The 15,446-nt window shown below is 32.6% G+C and overlaps 1 protein-coding gene across 1 annotated transcript in view; it reads right to left on the minus strand.

The window, feature by feature from the left end:
- LOC126887850 (microsomal triacylglycerol transfer protein) overlaps nt 1-15,446 on the minus strand; it is a 188,544-nt gene that overhangs the window by 12,390 nt on the left and 160,708 nt on the right. The window contains exons 7-9 of the mRNA XM_050655745.1: nt 12,505-12,898; nt 6,683-6,886; nt 5,363-5,517 (exon numbers count right to left, since the gene is read on the minus strand). Of these exons, the coding sequence (XP_050511702.1) occupies nt 5,363-5,517; nt 6,683-6,886; nt 12,505-12,898 (753 nt within the window). The remainder of the gene's footprint in view (nt 1-5,362; nt 5,518-6,682; nt 6,887-12,504; nt 12,899-15,446) is intronic.

Here is a 15,446-nt window from a genome sequence, read left to right on the forward strand (position 1 = left end):
ATACCTATCTCCCTTCATTTGTTAAATATTTAAAGATTTAATAATTTGCAAGCTTTAAAAATTAGAATTAAGTAAATATGTCGTGGTTACATATGTACAACACATCACCAACACCGGCAATATACTTAGACATGATACTGTCATTAATAAAATTTTCATTGTTATCATGTAATCACACAGAGTGTTGTATTATTTTAGTTGATTTTGGCCTACATGTGACATTGAATAATATGTTTATATTAAACTGCATATCCTATACTAGATGCCGTATTCTGGAAGATATTTAAATTATATTAAATATAAATATAAATTCATTCCGTATAAGTATTTTCCATACCTTAAACCAACGGTTATTAAGTAAATTTAAGAACACCACTTTTTGTTTAAATCTTTGAATCGCAATTACAAACAATTAAATGCAATTAAAGCCTATTGTACAAAGATATGTAAAAATGAGTATTAACCGAATAACATGAGAATTTACATTTACAGAATAACATGTGTATTGAGAATGTTTACATGGAATTGAAGATATTTTAAATATCTTCCATTATAAAGAATAGAATATCGACTATGTCATTTAAAATAAGAACACTCTGTGTGATTAAATGATAAAAATTTGAATTTTATTAACGAAAGTATCTTGACTAAGATATTTAAGTTTATTGCCGGTGTTGGTGATGTGTTGTACATAACCACGACATAGGTACTTAATTCTAATTTTTAAAGCTTACAAATTAGGAAATCTTTAAATATTTAAAAAATGAAGGGAGATAGGTATAGGAAACCCTAATAAGAATTGAAAGCAAAGTAAATTTTCTACGCGATAGATTGGTAAGATACAGGGTGTTCCAGATAAAATAAGTAAGTTATTACAGCTTGAATTTTTTAATAGAACAATCTAATATTTTGACCACCCTGTAAAAGATAGGTATAGGAAACCCTAATATAAATTGAAAGCTAAGTAAATTTTATACGCGATAGACTAGTAAGATGCAGGGTGTTCTATTTAAAATAAGTAAGTTATTACAGCTTGAATTTGTTAATAGAACAATCTCATATTTTGACCACCCTGTAAGAAATTTTGTTACAGTAATCATCTGTTTAAGTATGCTAAATAGTCTATTATTAAGATCCAAGAAAGAATTTGTTACTGATTCTTAGATTCGTAGATATTTATTTTTTTCTAAAACCTTACATTTTCATAAAAATCGAAATAAATCAAAACACCCTGTATTTAGGTATAGGGAAACCTTATGAAAGTATAGCTTATTTTTTAAGGTCAATTCAGTACTGTCATCAGATATAGGGCATTCCATAAGAAAAAATATAACTTTGATATACCACTATTTTTTGGAGCACCCTGTATAATTCATATTATTTTTAGATTGTAGTATTAAAGGCCCTGTATATTTCTGTGAAGAAATGTTTTTAAAATATCAAGTGGTTTTCCGTACAGAGACCGAGGCGAATAAGATGAACCACCCTGTATATTATTTATTTTGATCTGTAAGTTTTATCGGTTCAAAATGCTTATTTTTGAAAAAGCTGTAGTTAAAATGGCTTGAACGAGTAACTAATCACGAGTTTAGGCAAATTTTGAACAGCCATAGCATAACCAATTTTTTTCTAACAAGAAAACAAAACAGCAAAAATATTCAGAAAAGTAAAACGTACATTTTATTACTCTTTAAGATTTTTGGTATTACTAATAATTTTTAAGTTAATTCCATGAACAATTCCATTTTTCTTCAAATTAAAAAAAAATGTTTTATTTTAAACCCAATTTTTTTTAAAGTGAGCACTTTGAACCAGTGAAACTTATAGATAATATAAACAATAAATAAGTAAAGTAACTTGTGAAGCGGTAACGATTAATTTTATTTGCGAAGCTAATTAGGGGGTGATTTTCGCGATTTTTGTACCAAAAAATAAAAGAGACCAACAATATTTTGAGCGTAACTCACTTATTTTTATTGTTAGAAGTTTTTTTTAAAAACAAAAATAAACCTTTTTTTAAAGACTTTAAAACAGTTTTAATAAATTTTCCCCGAAAAATGCTCTGTTTTTTGGTTATTTCAAATTGAAATATTCGATTTGGAATTTGACGAAGAAGAACCTACTTTTCATTCAGCTACAACTCTGCTTCTACTGGGTCTGCAGACCTCACGCGTACACCATTCTTTTCAATTTTTTATAAGCTATATTTTTACTAGGAATATTTTTTCGCTAGAATACTTACTTTTGAGTTATCTGCGAATAACCGTCCAAAAACATGTGTTTTTTTGTTAAAAATGAATATATTCACTCGCAAATAACTCGAAAAGTATTGACTTAGTGAAAAAACTCTATAGAACAAAAGTTGCTTAGAATTAGTCATTTTATCCAATTCCGGGCCGCCTATTTTGAACGTATATTTTTTCACTCCTGAGAAAATATTTTTCACCCCGTATTTCCCAATTTTTGTAAAATGGAGGAGATGTAGAATTGTAAACTTTTTCTCATATAATAATAGATAATTTCAACTACCTATTCCCAAATTTTCATCCTTCCTTTATTTTTTTGGAGGTTTTCGTAAAATTTTGTGTTCCCTGATCGGGCTATAACGGATATGCAGACTGCAAATAAGGGCTGCAAATATTGGTTGATCCTGCGAGAGGCGTGGAATGGCTCTGAACACAAAAAAACAAAAATCATGATTGTCAGTAAGAACAAGATTGAAGAAGAAACAATCTACGTTAAAGAAAAAACTTTAGAGAAAGTTCCCAGATAAAATTATCTGGGATGTGAGCTAAATGAACAATGGGACCGAAGTCTTGAAATAAAACGACGCATTGAAATGGTCAGAAGCGCTTTCAATAAGATAAAACAGTATTATGCAATGGAAAACTGAGAATAGAAATATAACTAAATTATTGAGATGCTACGTATTCTCTGTCCTTTTATATGTAGTTGAAGCCTGGACAATTACGGACGCAACTGGAAAAATGTGGAAAATATCGTGAACACAACACCTAACAAATACGAAAATATTAAGAAAGATGACAAAAGAAAAAGAAATGCTAAACACTATGAAGGAAAGTCATACAAGGGAAACTGGAAGGTAAAAGAGGACCGGGGAGACGATGCACGTCCTGGTCGAAAAATTTAAAGCAGTGGAGTGGAAAAACAACAATATAACTCTTCAGAACTGCTGCAGATAGAGTAAAATGAGCCATGGTGATCGCTAATGTCCTTAAAGGATGAGGCACATGAAGAAAAATAAGAGGAAGCGTTTTGGTTATTATACATGAACATTTGAGTATAAGACATAGAGGTATATATTAACATAGAGTGACCTACCTTCCGCGCTTCCTGACGACAAGATCTCATGGACTGGTTTGCGGCATCTCTTTCTAACACACTGTATCGACAAACTAAGATTACATTAAGTGTGAGTATAGGCACGGAAGGGGAGGACTACTGTCGCAGCTTTACTATGTGTAAGAGTGAAACACCACTAAGCCAAATAAAAAAGATGGTGTCGTCACTTCGCTTTGAATGACACTTTCTCTATGATAATATATAACTCTATGGTATAAGAATGCTGTTTTTCAAATGGCTATCGCATTTTCTCATTATATAGGTAGAAAAAACAACAACGAATTGATGAATCTCGGCGCTGGCGCGGTTTGGACATCATGTTTAATCAGAATAACTTGGGAGTTTTCTCATCAGTATCTCACAATGGATGAAACATGGGTTCATCACTTCACTCCAACAACAAATCGTCAGTCATCTGAGTGGACTGTACCAGGAGAAAGCCATCCAAAGCAACAAAAGACACAACACAACCTCCGGAAAGGTTATGGTCTCTGAATTTTGAGACCCGCAAGGAATTATTTTCATTAACTATTTGAAACATGCAGAAATAATTAACAGCGACTCCTTGGTTTATTCGAGCTCATTGGTTTCCTATATTGAAAACCCTATATCAGGAAGATGCCTGAACTATAATTATGTTATATCATAAATATTCCATAAAAGCAAATTTAGTAAAAAAAATTAAGAATAGAGTGAAGTTGCTAAGATAACTTATATAAACAGTCATATGTTTACAGTCTTACATAATATGTAAGAATTTCAAATAAAACAGTTCTGACCATCAAAAAAGTTTTCTCAAAGTTGAAGGTTAAACATCCTAAAGAATTAACAACAAATATAATCTACAGTATGCCTTATACATATTGTAATAAATATAATATGTATCGAATTACCACCCACAAAAGTGATTGTACATTACATCCAGAGAGATGCACTCTTTCCACATATATGTGCATAATAATAAGGTTTGTTCCGACACAACGAAAAACCGTCATGTAAAGATCACGCTCCTGCGCAGTAAACAAGATAACCCATGGAACGTATTATTTGTTAAATAATTGATTGATTCGACCGTTACTTGATAGAAGTTCATTTTATACAGATACTTCCACAAAATTTATTATAAAACTATGTGACTACAGCTGTTTCGGTAGAAAGGCACTCTGCCGAAACAGCTGTAGTCACAGTTTTATAATAAATTTTGTGAAAGTATCGAAAACAAAAGTTTTCAGTGTTTTATTGCTAGATATTATTTTTTTACTGCGCGCAGGAGCGTGATCGTAACATGACGGTTTTTTGTTGTGTTGGAACAAACCTATAGTCACACGATGCACTACATTTCCTTTAAAATCTTAGGTGTTGAAAAAACTATAGTAAGAGTTTCTTTTTATAAATGGATTGATTTCATGAAAGAGTGTGATAATTGTATTAACAAAAAATCAGACATTAAGCAGTTGAGCGAAATATACATATTCCTATTTAGTAGCCTTGAAAAAAAAAGTATACCTATGTAACAAAAGTTAACAGCGGGCGTAATGACTTGGGACAAGTCACAAAATTTCACACAAAAAAGCGAATATTTCGCGAAATGAACATCATATCGAAAAACTGAAAAATACGTGTTACAATATTTTTTAAAACTCTATCTAATGACACCAAACACTGCCCCCACAAAGGTGGGTGGTTGTTACTTTACAATCTTGAGAAACCCCCATTTTTTATAGCAAGTTTTAATTCATTACGTAAAAATAAGTAACTTTTATTCGATACATTTTTTCGAATTATGGATAGATTACGATGATGATGGCTATAATCGGAAAAACGATTTTTAGAAATGGAAAATCCCCACTAAAATGGAAAACTTAACTTTTTTTGATTTTAGGACATTATCTTCACAAGCCAATATGTCACCATGACGCTCGAGTAACTGCAAATTTAGCATCGAAGGCTCCGCTACTATTAGGTTACAGATGACTATTTGAAAACTGTGTATACTTACGATTTCTGTACCAATGATTCCGCATTTCTATTCCAAAGAGATATTTCTATTTTGCCGGATAAGTCAAAAGATGTAGACCCTTTAAAGTTAATCGCAGCAATATACCCAGATCCTAGTCGTATGTATTCTAAATGGTCATGCAGTAGGGCTTGAACCTGTAATAGCAATTTTAAAATGTACAAACATTATTCAAGTACCTATTATATAAGACTCCAAAAGGAGACCCTGGTAGGTACATTTAGAACACACCAAGCAAAAAACATGTACAAACTTAGACAGGGTGCAGACATTTTAGACTGAGTGTAGAAAACAACAAACAGCAAACATAATAAGATTCAGCTTCAGTGATAACGGAGATCTTAAGATCGGACGAGCCCAGGCAACAAAAAACTTGTAGCCACTTTCAATGAAAGGCAAATATTTATCAATATAGAAAAAAATGAATTACGAAATTTACTAGAATATACAACGTGGTCCATCAATAATTGTCTAAATATATTCTAAACTGCGCTGCGGTATAACGACGGGAAGCTAAAAATATTAAGTTTTATTTTCTTGAATATGTTACGGTTAATGATGTAAATTGGCCACTGACGTTAAAGAACGGGCATTGTCGTGAATGTCCATTTCCCCTGATTATTAGCGACAATGCCCAGCCATTAACGACAATAACATTAGCTATTGGCCAATGTTGTAAAAACTTAACGTAAAATTAGATTTTTCATCAATAACCGGTCAATAACGACAGTGGCCAAAAGCAAATGGCCAATGTTGATAAATAAATAAAATTAGGTATGATGTCCTATTTTTTTTATATATATAAGATAGCTTTTGAAGGATCATAATTTTTATTTTAACAATATAGCGAACCATGGCATTTTGTAACACTCTCTCCTGTCGTTTCCCCATTACTGAGGATCGTGATTTCTTCCAATATTCCTAGTAATTTTCCGTAATTTCAGCACGAGCACAGAAATAAAGCAAATAATAAACATAACCTATCTTTTAGTCTAAATTTCAACATTGACCGATTTACATCGGGCATTGTTGACATTGACCGGACAATGATGGACATGTTATCAAGAATTTAAAATTATCATCAATGTCCAGTTTCTACGGACAATAACGTTAATATCCGGCCATTGTCGATAATGACTAATTCAACTGGCAATTGTCGATATTGACCGGTTATTAACGTTATTGGCCGGATTTACGTTATTGCCCGTAATATACATAATGCTTCTCTAGAATATAGTCCGTATCTTGAACTTACTGTAACACACACTACTAGTATGGCACCAAAATGTAATTATTTCTTACCTGGAAGGCAGGAGTTTTATCTGAAGCTGTACCCGACCAAACATGTCCCATAAGTTCACCCTGACCACTAAAGAATACAAATGGTCTAATTTGAGTATCTAAAACAGTCAATTCAATTCCGGCAGTAGCACTTTCTTCTTCCGTTTCTTCACCTTCACTGTCGCTAGATATGAAGCTGCTAAGACCTCCAGAGAATATTCCCAACTAAAAATAATGTAAATTTTAAAAATAAAATATTTTTTATTTTGTTGCTAAGTTATACATGGCATGTAAGATGTTTAAGAACGAGAATATAAAATAGTTAAAACAGTAGATCAATAATTAAATATCACGTGATTACATGAAAGTGGAGAAATAGAAATTTCTTAATGGAAAAATGAACATATGAGTTTGAGCTTTCAAAATTTTAGTGTGTAGGTTACACACTGGAAATCCTATTACTCTTACCAGGAAGCTATAACTAGCATAAAAATAGGCAAATTGTACATCAAAAAATATTACTTCCAACATGCCAAGAGAAAATAAAGAGAATAGAGCTATACAGTAGCTATAAAGATCTAATTTTAACAACAATACATACTTGAAAAATATTTAAAAATGGTTCAAATATAACACGTTTAAGAATCGATTTAACAAAGGCGGAAACAGATAGTTATAGTTCCAGAAGAAGAATTAGCGATCATCGAGTGCCCAAATACCAAAGAAAATTTTATAATTATTGGAAGTTATGTTTTAGAATCAGTTCTCGATTCGTAAAAATCAAGGATGACTGAAACAGTCAAACCCAGTAAAAGGCACACTTTTAACATAAATCTTCCAAAAATTAATCCTTCTAATTAATATTTATCAACATCAAAATAAACGGTTTGGTTTTGATTCAAATCGAGTCTCTTGCCTTCCTCTGACTCCGTGTTTCTGGGTCTACCCGTTATCAAAGAGGCTTTGCAAGACGACTGATTTGAATAAAAACGCACCGAGAGGTTGGTGTAAATATTCAAATAATTACACCGGAGTATGGTTAGAATATTATGAGTAGAACATCAATAGGAGCACAGGAAACATACGCAGAGTTAAAAACGCAAACAAAAAGGCTAGGTCTGGAAGTTAACGCAGAAAAAACAAAAATAATGATACAGACGAGAAGAAATATAGCTTCCCAAAACATTATACATCAAGATGACATCGAAACGGTTGGAAAGTTTAGGAGTAGAAGTATATGCCGACGGATCAGAAGATGGAGAAATACGAAAGAGAATAACGCAGGCAAACAGAGCTTATTTTGCCCTCTCCCATATATTTAGGTCTAAAAATGTCCACCGAAATACAAAGATGAGAATCTATAAAACCTTAATTCGACCAATAGCATGGTAGTGCTATGGCAGTGAAGCATGGGTCCTGAAAGAAACATCCAAAAACAAACTCGACACATTCGAAAGGAAAGTACTGAGGAGAATACTAGGAATTGTGAGGGAAAACGGAATCTTCAGAAATCGATACAACGAGCTTTATCAACTTTACCAGGAAACACCCCTGTCAGACTTCATTAGAATACAAAGACTGCAATGTGCCGGATATGTGATAAGAATGGGAGAGGATAGGCTACCAAAAATAGCACTGAATGCTAGAGTGCAGGGAAAGAGACCGGTTGGAAAGCCAAGAAAGCGCTGGGAAGACACAGTAAACAGCGACGCACAAGCCCTTTTAGGAGTCCGTGTGTGGAGAAGAACAGCCACAGACAAGCAAGGGTGGAGGCAAAAAATAAAGGAAGCCAAGGCCTAATTTGGGCTGTAGTATCGTAGAAGAAGAAGAAGATGGTTAGACAAACCTCTAATGGGGAACGATGAAATGAATGTCAACAACGTTTCAAGCAAACTGTTGCCCAGCTATAAATATCAAACGGACGACGCTTAGAAAAAATAGTCCATCGATGCATCTCAGCTTGTCTATCCGAAACTTCATCATTTTTGTACTCGTATACTGAGTAAAGTGTAAAAACAAAATAAACGGTTTCGTTTTGATTCAAATCGAGTCTCTTGCCGTCCTCTGACACCATGTTTCTGGGTCTACCTTGATTGAAATCAGTCTTCTTGCAAAGCCTCCTTGATAACGGGTAGACCCAGAAACACGGTGTCAGAGGATGGCAAGAGACTCGATTTGAATCAAGACGAAACCGTTTATTTTGCTTTACACTTTACTCAGTATACGAGTACAAAAATGATGACGATTCGGATAGGTAAGCTGAGATGCATCGATGGAATATTTTTCCTAAGAGTTGTCTGTTTGATATTTATATCTGGGCTAACAGCTTGCTTGAATCGATGTCGACATTCAATTATCAAAATGTTAAAACGTTTCACGAATGAACCAAAATACGATTAATCTTAGAAAAACAAAAGAAATGAACGCACTTAACGAAATCAAAAAAGATAGCGAGAGAAGAATCGTCTGCTTCCCAAAAGAACGCCACCAGAAGTGAATCTTTCTTCCTGTTCAGAAAGTTACCAGTTAGAAAAAACACATGGTCAAATCTTTCTAATCCCATCGATATCCATTGAATTAAAAAAAAGGTACTAAGATTTATTGGAAAAAGTATGTGTGTCTAATTGGACATTTCAAATTTACCTTCTGCGGTTCTAAAGGGGGGAACTTTTGTATAGCCTTACTCTGGGACGGAAATTCATGTTACAAGTTAGCAAAAAGTAGTAAAAAGAAATATTTTAAAGCGATATTTGACATTTAGTACTACACTAAGAGCTGGAGGTCAAAGATGGAAACCAATGGACGCTGGAAATGCGTCCATTGTATATTGATAATTATGATCTCTTGCAGGCTGACACCTCAGTGTATACAAGAAGGAGCAGTAAGGGGTAAAAGTGGAAAATTAGTGCAGTCACTGAAGGTTGTAACCTCCGACTTCGTTGAACCTCCATCGACTTGCATGAAAATTGGTGAGTAGTTAGAGGATACCTCAAGAAACAAAAGTGACATAGTGCCAACTTGCGTTTATACCCTGGGGGTGGAAGCCACCCTTCTCGGGGGCCAAAATTATTTTATTAAAAATAAACCTAAAAATCGATAGAGGGATAAATTTTAAGCAAAATTTATTATATCAAGTTATTAAAATAAATCAATACTTTTTGAATTATTAAAGATCAAAGATTTGAATTTTTCATGACAAAAAAACATGGTGTAAAGCGGTTTTTCATAAATAATTCAAAATTTATAATTTTTAACAAAAAAGTTATTAATTGATGGATTCGACCGTTACTTGATGGAAGTTCATTTTATCTAATAATAAAACACTGAAAACGTTTGTTTTCTATACTTCCACAGAATTTATTATAACTAAGTGACTACAGCTGTTTCGGCAGAGTGCCTTTCTCAAGTGAGATAGTTTACAATGTGTTTGCCTTTTTAAGTCTTCAACTGAAGACTTCCCCACTCCTCAACCTCTTCAGTTGAAGACTTAAAAAGGCAAACACATTGTAAACTATATCACTTGAGAAAGGCACTCTGCCGAAACAGCTGTAGTCACTTAGTTATAATAAATTCTGTGGAAGTATAGAAAACAAACGTTTTCAGTGTTTTATTATTAGAAAAAAGTTATTATTACCAAAAAATTTGAATGAAAAAGGACTGTGCTTTTGCGATGTTGTGTCAGTCAAGTGATGATAGTGATGAAATGTCAGCTGTAAATAATTAGATCCTCCTTCATATTTCAAAAATTTACTGAATTTAATTACTTTCGAAATTCAAAAATAAACTGAATACAAAAAAGGGATTATATAAAAAGTATCAACTCAGATAGCGCAGGTAATGACAACTTGGCTTCGAACGGACCAATCACAGGGAAGCATCCTTGTAGGCCGCGCAGTAGACATCCATGTAAAACAAACTCATTTTATTTTCAAAAGCATCGATGTAAACCTCCTGGATGGCATCGCGCTAAACCTCCACCGCGACTTACCTGCTCTGTTCTCTTCCATTCACTACAATGTGTTTGTTTTACATGGATATCGACATCGACCGCGACCTCCACCTCCACCTCGACCTACTTGTTCTGTTCTTACCCTTAGTATTCAAGCTTAAATAACGGGAAAACGATGCATTTTATAAAATATACTTACTAAACACTTGTCAAAGTACTTAAAAATATCTATCAGGTGAGCTACAGATGAAGTTGATAGCATCAAAGCTAAGCAAGTTATGATCAAAATAAGAGAACCCTTTCGATTTTTTTACAAAAAAGTGAAAAACAAAATATACGCTATTTCCACAAAAATTAAAATTTATAGTAGTCCTTATAAGACTTTCTTTATTTTAGCATAAGTAATAACCTCAAAAATGTTGACCGGTTTAGAAAGCATATTAAAAAAATATGATTTAAAAAATTATTATAATTTTTAAAATTTTCGTATATTTTCTTTTCTTTTGGTAATAACTCCAAAAGTAATCGATATACGTAAAAACTGATACAAAACCTAAGTTTAGATTTTTCTTTAGCATATACATATTTTAATTTTTTATTATTTTTGTAGGATAAAAAATAACCGAGATAGCAACGTTACATAAATTTTACTGCAAGAACCATGGAGCCGGGGTCCGTTAACCTTTTATCTTAAAAAAATAAGGGATATAAAAGATTAAGTTTAATAATATTTTATAACCCTTCAAACTACCTTTTAAACGGTTTTTAGACAAATCTGATGTTATAAAAATTAATGGACTTATGTATTCTAAAAAAACAATAACATTTTTTTGGAAAAATTTTTGAAGCATAAATTTTGAAAATTTTTGGACAATAAATTTTGAAAAATTGGAGCATAAATTTTATTTCTATCAACTTCGTCTGGAGCTCACCCTATAGATATTTTTGAGTACTTTGATAAGTGTTTAGTAAGTATATTTTATAAAATGCATAGTTTTTCCGTTATTTAAGTTTGAATAATTAGATTTGAGTATTACTAGCCGAAACAAATATAAATTCAATCACCTGTAACTCACTTTTAACGATTTCTAACAGGTTTTTCAAGTAAGGAATCTATTCGATTTTTTATTATCTTCCAATTTTGGTTATCATACCTTTTTGTTAAAACTTATAGTTTTTGAATTTATGAAAAACCGCTTTCTTGCTTTTCTGCTCTGAAAAATTCAAATAATTGGTCTTTAATAACTCAAAAAGTATTGATTTATTTCTCTATCGATTTGTGGGGTTATTTTTAATAAAATAATTTTGGCTTCCACCCCCTTTCCTTTGGGGGTGGAAGCCATCCAGGGTATAAACGCAAGTTGGCACTATGTCACTTTTGTTTCTTGAGGTATCCTCTAACTACTTACCAATTTTCATGCAAATCAATGAAGGTTCAACAAAATCGGAGGTGAAAACCTTCAGTGACTGCACTAATTTTCCACTTTCACCCCTTATTGCTACTTTCTGTATCCACTGAGGTGTCAGCCTGTAAGGGATCATAATTATCGATATACAATAGTCATTTTACAGGACAAACTCATTAAATGGGGACAAAAATTTTGGGGAATTAAAGTTATCAAAAAATAAAAAAGAAAAAAAATTAAAATTAAAAAATGTTACATACTAAGAAGAAAACACTAAATATAAGTCTTTTAAATTATACATTTATTGTAATATTGTAACTGTTATAATGAATTGTAAAATTCACACCTACCGGCACTTTTGATTTATTGATTAAATAAATAAATTATAAAAAAATAACAATTGACAAGAAAAAAAAATAAATGGACAGCTATAAAAGAACAAAAGGCACAGAAAAAAAGAAATTATTTTAATGCAACTTCATACTTACGCTGAATAATTCATCAGAAATATCTCCTTTTTGAAGAACTATATCAATAGTACCCCTTTTAGCAATGCCAGACTTCATTTCTTGTAAAGTCACCAGACTCCCATTAACCGAAGGATGCGTTAAAAACTTTCTGCTCAAAGCAGTTGACAAACCTCTTGGAGATAACCCAGAATAATTATTCAAGTATTTATTACTTTTAATTATTTGTTCAACTCTAGATTTAAAAGATTTGTCAGATTCCGAAATCATTCTTATTCTTTGGTACATGTATTGTTTAACTTCATAAGCTGTATCATTGGTGGTTAAGAAATTTAACAAGTCTTTAAGTACTTCGTCGCTTGGTTGAGATTCTAGAAGTATATCACCTGCTATAGTTCTAGAACTAGAGTCATACCTAAAAAAATATTTATTGTAAAATTATGGATTCAATGTTTTTGCAACCCTTTGCGGTCGTTGTCATGATATACATGACACCATTACTACTTGTATAAAGGACTCTGCAACACTCCTCATGGAAAAGTGGCCCCGGTCAAATTTAACGAAAGTTCGGTCAATGATATTCTGAGTAAGTAGATTAAAAAAGTCCATGGGACCTAGATCTGAAAAACTATTATTCTGAAGCTACAGCCTTCTGAAGTTATAGGATTCAGGTGCTCGGTGTACGTTAAGAGCACTAATTCACGGTCAAGTGAACGAAAACATTTATTATTGAAAGAAGAGAAGAGAGACTCACTTCCTTCAAGCATATTTGCGTTTTGCAAATGAATTCGTGGTCAAAAATAGATGCATCTTATTTTAGTCTTCAGAAAACCTTCGAAAAGTCCTCAAGAAACTAAAGAAGAGCTATAGAAAATGTGCCGCTAGAGCGACATAAGACATAAAACATAATTATCATGTTTTTATGAATGCTTCTACTCCAGGGAAATAAGGTAAAAATATACCATGTTCGGGACACTTGACAAACCAGGTTGCAAATGGGTTTTTTGGGTACTATATACCTAATACATTATAAATACAAAAACGCCTGTCACAGTTCGGACGAGAATTTTAGTTATTAACAAATAAGGGACGACATGGGCGTTTTTTCGTTTAAATCGCTACAGGTAAAAATAGGGTAATTAAATATCTTATTTAGATGACTTAAGCTACAGTCGGAAAAATGAAAGATTTCCCATGAACGATCACATCAATCACTTATTTTGTATGTGCTGTCTTTTTCTATAAATAACAAACGTTTTTTATAGAAAAAGACAGCAAATATAAAATAAGTGATTTATGTGATCGTTCATGAGTAATCTTTTATTTTTCCGACTGTATATGATACGGAAGCTAAATGAACATTACCAACAGGCAGAATTAGTAATAAATATGGACAAGTCAGAATACTTCATAGTGGGAAACGAAGGCATTGAAAACCTGCCATTGGAACAAGGACATATTGTTGGTGTGAAACAATGCAAATATTTGGGAGGTATATTTAACAAACGGGGAAATAGTGAAGATGAAATACAACACAGAATCAATAAAGGTAGAAGTATCACTAGATCCCTCAATTCAATTTTATGGGACAAAGATATCAGGAAGGAAACAAAGAGAAGAATAGACGAAAGTATAATGAAGAGCGCTACAATCTACGGTGCAGAAGTTTGGGACATATGTGCAAGAAATAAAAAGAAGCTACTTAGTACAGAAATGGACTTTTTGAGGAGAAGTTGTCAGGTCTCAAGATTAGAACATGCAAGAAATGAAACAATTAGAGAACATAATATGAAGGTGGAAAAAACTATAATAGACGATATTGAAAGCAGACAGCTGACATGGTTCCGTCACGTTAAAAGAATGAATGAGACTCGCTGGCTGAGAAAAATATTAGAGTGGGTCCCACCGGAGAGAAGAAAAAGAGGACGACCACGGAGAAGCTGGAGGGACAATATTCAGGAGGCAATGGATTCGAGGCAATTAGATGAAGATATGTGTTACGATAGAAAAAGTTGGAAGCTGGGTATGGAGAGGCGGCGACAGCCGTAGAAATCCATTATATATATTTAGAGTATACATATTTTAGTAGATGAGCAAATATTCCTAAAATAGGAATGTTTAAAAAATTCTAGTAGCCGCTTTAAAGATTAGCAGTTGCCGGTATTTTAACATCACATTAATCATTGTGATTTAGTCATTTTAGAACTTAAGAGCACACAGTAGCGAACTTTCAAAAGTGAGGCAACAGTGCGTCGGTAATTTGACACTGACAGTGACGTTTATACTACCAAAAATAATAATTTTTATACACATAGGCGCGAAACGTTGCCAAGCCAGTGACGTTCGATTTCTTGTTATAAAAAAATCGATTATTAGTAGTTACAATGTGACACAAAATCTAGGCACGGGATAAAAAAGTTTATTTGAAGAAAGTGTATTTGTTGTCTTTCTTAATGGCGGTACAGGCTCCTTTTTTCAATATTTGATTTAGTTATAGAGTAATTTCCACATACTAACATATTTCTGAAATTGGGCTCTGTACCGCCATTCTTTATTATATTACGAATATGTGTGCCAAATATCTCGACAAAATATTCAAAATTAGAGCCACAATCTTGGAATGCGTTTGTTGCTACTTGCATATTAGTACAGTTAATATTTACTTGCATATTAGTACAGTTAAAATTATTAGACGATCAATTTTTTTTTCTACTTTTAAGGACAAAAAAGCAAGTTCATTGGGAAACCGAATTCAAAATTATTCTGCACATCATATTTGAAAATTATTTGGTTAAAACATCTCATTTTTGTTGGTAAACAAATATAACTTGTCTGGACTAAATTACAGTCCTGATGATATCCGAGAAGACTTTGGTCTTTACACAATGTTGCCAAACTGAATATTGTTATTTTCGGTTTAAATTTTCTAGCCGATTTCCTAACCTACTATAACATAGATATAA

This window comes from Diabrotica virgifera, chromosome 7 (genome assembly GCF_917563875.1).
Source record: "Diabrotica virgifera virgifera chromosome 7, PGI_DIABVI_V3a".
NCBI lineage: Eukaryota > Metazoa > Arthropoda > Insecta > Coleoptera > Chrysomelidae > Diabrotica > Diabrotica virgifera.